The following is a 10,023-nucleotide window of genomic DNA, read 5'->3' as shown; positions in this document are numbered from 1 at the left end:
ACCCGGAAAGAGACAGGCGGCGCAGGCTACAGCGCGGAAGAAAGTTTCTCCCGCGCCCCCTCCCCTCCTTTGCCCTCCCGGGGCCCGGCCCTGTCCCGCGCGCCCCGCGGCCCAGTGCGCCTCGGGGCTAGTCCGCAGGACCGCTGTCCAATGGCTCGCGCCGGGCCCGCCCCCTCGAGTGATGATTGGCCGCCGCCGCGCTAGCCTCGCCTTATTAACAAGTTCTCTGGGGAGCGGCGGCCCGACCCGGAGCCGGCGAGTGCGCGCGGGAACTCTGCCTGCGCTGCGGCGCCTGCGAGGAACCAGGCCCCGAGCGCCGGAGCTGGCCTTCTGGGGAGGCGCGGGAGGCGCGCGCGCGAGGGCCCGCCCGGCCAGGGCCCCGGGCGCTCCCAAAGGCCCGCCGTGCTCCCAGCCCGCCCGAAGCCCATGCCCGGCGGCTGGGCCGTGCTGAGGCTGGAAGGGGGGCCCGTCTCTGCATGGCCCCGGCTGCTGACATGACTTCTTTGCCACTCGGTGTCAAAGTGGAGGACTCCGCCTTCGGCAAGCCGGCGGGGGGAGGCGGGGGCCAGGTCCCCAGCGCCACGGCGGCCACGGCGGCCGCCATGGGCGCAGACGAGGAGGGGGCCAAGCCCAAAGTATCCCCTTCACTCCTGCCCTTCAGCGTGGAGGCTCTCATGGCCGACCACAGGAAGCCCGGGGCCAAGGAGAGCGCCCTGGCGGCCTCTGAGGGCGCACAGGCGGTGGGCGGCTCTGCGCAGCCCCTAGGCGCCCGGCCCGGGTCGCTGGGAGCCCCGGACGCGCCGTCTTCGCCGCGGCCACTGGGCCACTTCTCGGTGGGAGGACTTCTCAAGCTGCCAGAAGATGCGCTGGTCAAAGCCGAGAGCCCCGAGAAGCCCGAGAGGACCCCGTGGATGCAGAACCCCCGCTTCTCCCCGCCCCCAGCCAGTAAGTAGCCAGGAACCCAGGCGGCGGGGAGAGGGCCGAGGGCGGGGGGTGCGGGAACCGCGGGCGCCAGGCCGCACGCTGGCGCCTGCTTGTCTCCAGCGGCTGCGTACCTGCAGCTGGGTACCTGGAGCTGGTGCTGTAGATCGGTTGGCTGGGAGGAAGAGTTTACTCCTCTCCGCACTCCATCAGCTAAAGGGTTGGAGACCTGGCTGAAACCCAGCTCTCGGTCCACTTTCGAGGGCTCTCCGCCTTGGCCAGGGGACGCTGCGGGTGGGAATTAACTTGTAGGACAAGGTTTCTGAGCACCCTCTCCTCCTGCCCCCATCAAAGGACCCCAGGAGTCCCCAATTCCCTAACTGCCCCCAAATCCTGTTACTTTGCCGTTATCCCTGCGGGTGGGTCCAAGTAGTACGGACATCTTCCCGGCGCTCAGAGTTTCACTTTCTCGCAGTAGAAGACTGCCCTCACGCCCCGCAATAAAGTATCTCTTTGCCCAGAAGTTCTTAACCTCTTGCAAATTTCCCCTTCCCCCTTCAAGTTTCAGGAAGATACTTAGTGTTCCTGGTGGATGGGTCATTTAGTGGGAGGGGGCGCTCAGGTTCCAGTGGAGGGGGCGGGGCACCAAGTCAATTAGTGGGAGGCGCCCCCTCCATTGCGGTGGGAAGCTCCCAAACCTCGCGGACTGGGCCACTGAAGCAGACTCCAACCGTCAAAGGCGCGTTCGGGGTCGTTCCAAGGCCTCATGGCCCCCCGGCTTCTCTGTCCAGCAAACACGCTCGGAGATATTTCAGGAGCACGGGAAATTCCCAAGTTTTCCTCGTTTCCTCCGATTATTTTGCGCGGCATAATAGCAACCCGAATTCAATGGCGTGATGCTGAGGAATGATTTTTATCAGGGGATTAAACGTCTTTGAAAGGCCAGCCCCTCCCTGGGCCTAATGGCTGGAGAAGGTGGCCCTGGGCTGTGCTGTCCCTACCGAAGGGAGTGACGTTTTCCTCGGCGCCCGCCCCTGGGGCGGCCGGGCGGAAAGCGAGTTGGGGGCCAACTGCTTCCCGGACTCTCAATGGCCTGGAGCAGGGAAGAAGGGGGAATGTTAACAGGAGGTTTCATTTGACTCATATCCTGGTGGTCTGTGAGTCCAAAGGATCATTATTTACAACAACAACAACAACAACAACGGGGAAAAAAAATGCATGCTTAGGCAAAACCCGCATGGTGAAACATTATCGACTTGAATTCATTTTTCCCAAGGGAGGCTGCTGGATAGGGAAAGCTGCCTCTCCCGGACTTGGGAATTCGGTTAGGGCCCCTGCCCAGACGCCAAAGTCTTTGCAATCCCTGTTGTCCTGGAAATAATTTGTTCTACGTTTTATCTGGCCTCCGCTGCCCAGAGTGGCAGGGGTTGACTGGCCCAGAGGACTTAGTCTCAGACCTGCGGGAGCCCTCTGGGGGGGGGGGGTGCTCCCTCACCGCCCATCCTTGAGGTACATTTGGAAGCCATAAGAAAAAGCCTGGCACCTTTGATCTCTGCGATGGGAGACACAGGTCGGGACAAGTGATTACAGTCCCCCCCTCCCACCCACTCCCAATTGTGTGCGTCCGGAGGGCCAAGGCGCTGGCGGTGGGAGAGACTCTGGAGACAATGGAGACAATTAGAAGTCCACTCCCACCCCCACTGGCACCATATTTGAGAAATGGCCCTGGTGCCACCTCCCTGACAGTCTGACAGCAGGCTTTGCTCCCCCTCCGGGTCCCCAGGGACGGCCCTTAGAACCTTGTAGGAACATGCAGTTCCAAGGGAGAGAGTGGAATTCCGAGATCTGGGTTGGATGCCGCACCACCGCCTAGCCTAGCGCAGAACACTCGGTGGGCACATATACATGTTTAGCCAATTCATGAAAGTAGGTGTGATCTCGGGGTGGGCGCAGGGCCTAAAGTTCCATCGGTCTTATTAACACCTACTGTGCCAACACAAGCGTGGGTGGGAGGAAGCCCGCTGAGGAAGGCCTTCTGGAGAAGCCGCCTAGCATTAAGACGTTCCACCTCTTCCCAGTTAAGTTTGGGCCTTGAAACTGCGGCTGTTTCACCTGGAATCTTTGTTTCCTCATTCGCGAGAAGTAGACAGGAACGTCTACCCCGAGGGGTGCGGCAACTGAAGAAAACCTTTTCCAAGTGTCGCTCCCAGTGCCTGGCCCCGAGGTGCTCCACGAAAATGAGTAGCTGTTATTATTGACTACTGCTGCTACTTGGTCGGCGGATTACACTCCCACGCCGTTCTCTTAACGCCCTGCCTTTTTCTCGGCCCCCTAGGGCGGCTGAGCCCCCCGGCCTGCACCCTGCGCAAGCACAAGACCAACCGCAAGCCGAGGACTCCCTTCACCACCGCGCAGCTGCTGGCGCTTGAGCGCAAGTTCCGCCAGAAGCAGTACCTGTCCATCGCCGAGCGCGCGGAGTTCTCCAGCTCGCTCAGCCTCACCGAGACGCAGGTGAAGATCTGGTTCCAGAACCGCCGCGCCAAAGCCAAGAGACTGCAGGAGGCAGAGCTGGAAAAGCTGAAGATGGCCGCCAAGCCCATGCTGCCACCGGCTGCCTTTGGCCTCTCCTTCCCGCTCGGCGGCCCCGCGGCGGTAGCGGCCGCGGCGGGCGCCTCACTCTACGGTGCCTCGGGCCCCTTCCAGCGCGCCGCGCTGCCGGTGGCCCCCGTGGGACTCTACACAGCCCACGTGGGTTACAGCATGTACCACCTTACATAGAGGGTCCTAGGGTCGCTTCTCTGCGGTCCTAGCTGATTCCTCCAGCCCCGGGCTCCTGCGAGCGGCAGGAGCCATCCCCCAAGGAGCTCCCTTGTTCGGCACCGCCCGGCTCCTTCCCCTTGAACCCCTCACGCTGCTCCGGTTTATCGGTTTATTCTTGGCTGCTCCTTGCGTTCACTCTCCAATGTCTGATCCCCTTCCCCAAAGAGGCTGGAAGAGGCCCTTAACACTCTTCTAGAATCTAGATCTACCCTTTGTGTTACAGATGGAGAAACTGGGGTTAGAGAGGTGTAGAATTCGCAGCGGTCCCCAGCAGAGTTAGTGTTTGGATCGGCGCTGGGTGGCTGCGTCCTATCCTGACACCAGGCAGGAGAGGCACAGAGAAACTCTCGTGTGAAGATTTTGGAAAATAAGAACAGTTGGAGAAAAAGAGAAGAGCATGTTAGGGGAGATGGAAACCCGGTCCTTCCATCGGAAAACTTCAGAGAACTTCAACTGCAAAACGTCTGCTTCGGTGGGGGGGAGGGCGGGTGACACAGATGCGTTGCCAAGGTAGGTTGAAGGGACCTCTCTCACCAGTACCAGAAAAAAATTGTAAAATAAAATTTAAAACTCCTGTTCTATTTAACAGTACATTTGTGTGACTCTCAAGAATCCCTTTGGAAGGGATTGTGTGTAATATACTGTATATTTGAAATTTTATTATCATTTATATTATAGCTATATTTGTTAAATAAATTAATTTTAAGCTACAAGAAATGATCTCTTCATTCATTTAGGCTTTTATTTGAATTTTACTTCTTGCCTTCTGTTCACATATACAATTGCTTTTCAGCTCGATGGTAGTTTTACACTAGCACCTTTCAAAGGTGACAACGGGATATTCAGGGACGGGTGGGGGGGTGTCTTTTTGAACACGCAGGACAGATCTGCGTTAGCAAAGTCAAGTGGAGAATTGAAGCAATTACCTAGGATAATTAGGCTCAATTTTCCAATTCACTTTAAGCTGAAATCGACACTTGCTTAGGCGACCCATAACCGACTCTTTCTTTTTTCTTCCCTTTTAACCTGTCTATGAAAACAAAGCAAATCACCCAAATGGTTTGATGACTGTAGACAGCTAATCCAGACAATTCCCACCCCTGCAAACCTGTTTTTCCCACAGGAGGCCAGGTGGGGGGTGGAGGCCATTGCTTTGCTTCTCTAACTCACTGGGCTGGTGTAGACCTGGTTTGTGGATCTAATTTTGAGCTGCCAGAATGTGAACGCCTTCACACTCCCTATTACGACCCCCAAAACAAAACACTTCACTGAAAACCCAAGGCGACAGTACACTTCCCACCTTGGCGTGTCCTTTATGTGAGCCCCTGCCTCCAAATGCTCACAAATTCGGCTTTTCTTTTATACAGTAGGTTAAATTCAGGCTTCCAGGAGAATATATTTGAATGGCCGCCAAGTTTAGCCTTCTGGGGGGAATTCTGCAAGGATGTTGATGGCAGAAAATGACCTCGTAGTAAACAGAGCCTACTATGTGCCAGGCACCGCTCTGTTCCCTTTTGAGTTAGGGGCCTTGGCTTAATTCTCACCAGATCTGCGTGCCCTTCCCTCCCCCGGCCCTGCTTCAGTCCCGCATTCCCAGGCGCCTCAAAACTCCACGCAGGACAGGTAGCTTTTGCAGCAAGCCATTAACCCTGGAAGCCAGCAGGCCAAGTGTTGTTAGAACTCCAAATACCTGGCGTTGGACTTGGGAAGGGTGGACGTCTCCACAGCTAGAGGCCGCGGTGCAGGGTGGAAACCGAGTCTGGGGCACAAAGAGCGGTTTATAGCCCCAGGGGCCGGAGCTCCGCCTAGGAATTCCAAGAGAGCGCAGAACTGCGCGCAGACACTCCGGGCGGACTCTGAGCTGGTGCGGGGCAAGTTCCAGGATACCCTGGGTCTCCCATCCTCCAATTTCGATAGCTCTGGCAAACGCTCCGTCCGGGAGTCTGGGGCTGAAGTCCCAAAATCGCACAACTCCTTCTCCTTAAGAAAAGAAATCAAGCTTGCGATAGAGCGCAGTTCGCCGCTCCATACAGACTCCTGGGTTCCCCAAAGCGCGGCCAGAACCCGAATCTGGGCCTCTTCCTCCCCAGGAGAGAGGAGTTAGACCTAAAATGGTCTCAAACTCACGTAGTCCTTTAAAGACGCTTGAAGGCTGAGGTACAGCGCTGCTTTCACAACAGAAAGGAGTTGTCCTCTCTACAAACTAAGCAACCCAAGAGTGACAGAGCGCAGGACACTGAGTCCTACAGATTTTTCCGGTTCTTTTCTGGAGCACCCCTGGGGAATCTTCTGTCCTGGGGATGGTATTGAACTTGAAGTCAGACAAGCCGACGTGGTTCATCCCAGCTCTGCTGGTTACTGACCGCGTGACTTTGGGTAGGGAAGATATTCTATTTCTCTGTTCCTCAGTTTTCTCACCTGCGAAATGGGCCTGGGACGGCTTCTCCGCTCCCGGGATTTTGGGGACGAGTCAACGAATCCCCGCGGGAGAGGGCGCGCAGGGAATAGTGGTGGATCTGATTTTTCCCAGTTCACGGTGCGTCCGCAGCCCTGGAGTCTTTTACTCTAGTGTGGGTAGGGCAATGGTGGGGCAGGATCAGGTGTCTCCTCTGGCTCGGACTCCCCGACCTCCTGGCTCCTCGAAGTTTGGCAATTTAGGTTCGAGGCAAACTTAGAGCAACATAATTGCAGTAATGAGCAACGGCTCGCGCTCTGTAGACGCGCCGCGGCTCCAGAGAGGCGGTAGCTGCAGGCGAGGCGGGCGCGCCCCCTTCCCCCACGCAGCACCTCTGCCGGGCAGAGGAGGTCGCCCGCCGGGGACCCCGCTCGCGCCGGCCTCCTCGCTCGCCTCCGCCCGCGTTGCCGGCTTGGGTCCGGGTTTCCTTCCCCTCCCGTGCCCTTACTTTCCCCATTTTTGTTTCTTTTCGTCTAGCTCTTTCTTTCCCCCGCTTTTGTTTTCGAATTCCCTTTTTCAATACAGCGTGTACACAGAAGGTGCCCAATAAATGTTGGTTAGATCGAAGCGGCGCAATGGTGTGGGCTGAAGACCCTGGGCCAGACTCAGCCAGGTCTGGCGGGAAATGGCGGGGCTCAGCACCGCTTCTCCCTCAGCCCAGTCCTCCTAACTCAGTTGCTTGTTTATCAAGCGAAGGCAGAATGGGAAGAGGGTTCCCAGGCCTGGTCCTTTACAGATCAGCTTCCTCCTTCGGCAGAAAACCCCGGATCATTCACTAAGACACCACCTATGGCGCCCAGAGGAATTCCTGCGCAAGCCTCCTCCCCCGCGCCTCCCAAGAACCTTGTGGGATTTTTTTTTTTCTTTTAAAACAAGAGAGTATATCGGTCCAGAGAGGTTACGTGATTTCCCAGAGTCACACAGCCCATAAGGGGGAAAGGGGGATTCGAACATAGATTCCACGCCGCTTTCTAGGCTTTCCCCCACTGCCCAGTCCTCTCTTGTTGAGGGTCACCTAGTGCCTGAACGGCTCTTTGGTTTTAGAAAAGATCCACGAAGCGGGCCTGTCGCTGGAAAACCGGCCTCGGGGAGCCCAGACCTAGCTCCACGAATTTAACTCCTTCGTGCTCTGACCATGCGCAAGGCCCGTCTCTTCGGGAAAACGGACATCTCATCTGCCCTACAAGCTGTCTGTGACGGCATTTTCGTTTTGTTGGGGAAGAAGCAAAGGCTTAACCTGCAAACTCAGCTTCTGACCACGCAGGCTGGACCGAAAAGCCCCAAGGTCCATGGATTGGAAGCCCGGGTAGGAGAGAGTACGTCGCGGCAGGGGCCCTGGGGCGCTCTCGTTCCGCGCAGGTCCGCGGGGTCCCGGGCAGTCGCAGATCTGCGAGGCCTGGGTGGGGCTGGAGAGCTCCCGCCCAGAGCGCCTTGTGTCTGGGCTCGTTTCTCCGCCGGTTGACCCCGGGGTTGAGGGCCCAGGTCGCGCGGGAGGCCCAGTGGAGACAATTACTCAGGAGGCGGGGGACCTCAAGTGAGAATCTTACGGGCCGTGAGGCTGGAGGGGTCCTGTACCGAACGATGCCCCCCCTAGTGACCCGTGGCCCGGAGGTGAGCCCGGCCTGCGCCCCGCCTGGAGCCCTCGGGGGTGCAGTGCGAAACAGCAAGGAGAGGCTGCGGCCGCCTTTCAACTTGGCGGCTGGCGCCGGCCTGGCCGGGCCCCCGGGGCCGTGCGGCCTCCCCGGCTCCGTCCCCGCCCTCCTAGCCGCTCGCACCGCGGCACCGCGGCACCGCCGGGACACTCCCCCAGCCCCGACTCCGACCGCTCCTGGGAAACACCTTCACTGCCCCTCACCCACGACCACCAAATGTCCATTCTCCCGAGCCCCCGCAGTCCCCACTCCAGACTCTCGGATTTCCTTTCTCTCCACTCGACAGCTTCCACTCCGGCCTCGCGAAGTACCCCTGCTCCAAGCCTGGGAGGACCCTCTCATCGTACAGGACTGCCTCCAGCACAGCGCCCTCCTGCGGCCCCGCGGGCCTACAGCCCCTGCTCTTTGCCGCCCAGGAGCAGGACGCGGGAGCAGGCTCCCTCCAACACAGAGCTGTTACGTTAGCGCGTCCTCATCGTCCTCCTGGTCATCGTCATCATCGTCGCATAACGCATAACAACACACCAACATACACAGCGACACACACACATCTAACACAACAATGCAACCCATGTTCAACCAAGATGCACACCCAATACACCTACAGCCAGCGAGCGCGCGCACACACACCCAACAAATACACACGTAGCCAACAAATTCACATCCAGACAACACCTCTCAAAGAAATGCAAGGTGACACATACGCGTACAACCAACAGACACCCAACCACACAAAATCAACATATGCTGCACACTCTGAACACACAAAGCTAACACGGGCAAGCCAACACACACCCAAAACCCACAATGAACACACACATCCTGATAAATACACAACTCCAGCTTACAGAGGCAAACGCACATTGTTAAGGCCGCACGCTTCAACGTCCCTACTGAAGTTCTGCCACCCAGAGCCTAGTGACACTGAGAGACACGCATAATCTTGGTGGGGGAGACCCAGAGATAGACACTGAAGGGGGGGGTGGGATTAACCTCCAGAAATTCTGGACATCCAGCCACAAGAAGTGACGACCAAAGAAAGGCCTACCAAAGCCCTTTGAAGCTACTCAGACTGGGTGATGAGCTTGACACAGGAGCAAAAAGCACAGCTCAGAGCACAGTGGGTGCCTGGCTGGAGGTACACCATGTGGAGGACCTGGGGGGGAGTCTCCGCTGGTGCATGGAGTCAATCTTTTAGATCAGAGCTTTTACTTGGAAGGCTGTTAGAACCGCCTGAGGGAATGCTGGGAGTTCCCTTGCCTGAGCCCTGCGGTGACCAGCTTTCCTTTCTCCTCTGGGGCTCCTCCTCTGGGACAATGCTCCCTCCACCCCCACCCCCTTCTGCCGCCCGCCTTCTCCTGCCTCTGCAGAGTCTTAGAATGCCTTCCGGGGAATCAGATCCCACGCCTGCTCTGGCTGGACTGAACTCAGGCTCAAGATCTGGAAATGTCCATCCAGTCACCCAGCACTCCCCCCTCCACTGCACCCCACTCCCCCACAGTGAAGGCGGTGCTTGGAGAAGCAGTTAGCTACCCCAGGGTTAAGACAGTGATGGATCGCCAGCCTGGAGCCAGACCATCTGGTCTTAAGAATCTTGGTTTGTGCATTTATTAGCTGTGTGACCTTGGGCAAGTTACTTAACCTCCCTGAGTCTCACTTTCCCCATATATAAAGTGTAGAATCATGGTAACAAACTCTTCCTATTATTATGGGTATAACATGAAATGCTCTGTGAGATGCTTGGCATTTATAGAATTAAACATGGATAATGAGTACTTAAAAAAGACGAATTTCAAAGGCGCACGCAAGCGTGTGTGTGTGTGTGTGTGTGTGTGTGTGTGTGTACCTTTCTGGGGACTCCAAAAGACAATCGCCCACGCCTCAAACATGAGGGCTGGAATCAGATTCTGCCTGTCTGAGTGGGGTCTCTAGCAAGTTGCTGCGCCTCTCCAAGGCTTTGGAATATGTCCTTAATGCCTGGCTCATAAGGGCCTAGAGCACCACAGCGGGATGCAGTAAAGACAGATTTTTAGGGGTGGTTAACGCGAATTCAAAGCCTGTTCTTACTTCAGAGCCTTCCTGGGGGTCAATGGAGGGGATGCCCCGGGACCTGAGACTCTGCGGTGGGGGGAGCAGCAGTCCCACGTGGCGGCTTTTGCTGCCCATTTTACAGGC

The 10,023-nt window shown here is 57.3% G+C and overlaps 1 protein-coding gene across 1 annotated transcript; it reads left to right on the top strand.

Moving 5' to 3' along the window:
- The first annotated feature begins 220 nt into the window (after window positions 1–220).
- On the top strand, window positions 221–4,448 carry MSX1 (msh homeobox 1). Its single transcript, XM_032333814.1, has 2 exons — window positions 221–945; window positions 3,257–4,448. The coding sequence occupies exons 1-2, from the start codon at window positions 477–479 to the stop codon at window positions 3,697–3,699; spliced, it is 912 nt and encodes a 303-aa protein (XP_032189705.1). The 5' UTR covers window positions 221–476; the 3' UTR covers window positions 3,700–4,448.
- The last annotated feature ends 5,575 nt before the right edge of the window (window positions 4,449–10,023 follow it).

The sequence above is a fragment of the Mustela erminea genome, chromosome 2 (assembly GCF_009829155.1).
Source record: "Mustela erminea isolate mMusErm1 chromosome 2, mMusErm1.Pri, whole genome shotgun sequence".
NCBI classification, from domain to species: Eukaryota; Metazoa; Chordata; class Mammalia; order Carnivora; family Mustelidae; genus Mustela; species Mustela erminea.
This window is presented reverse-complemented; position numbering and strand designations above follow the sequence as displayed.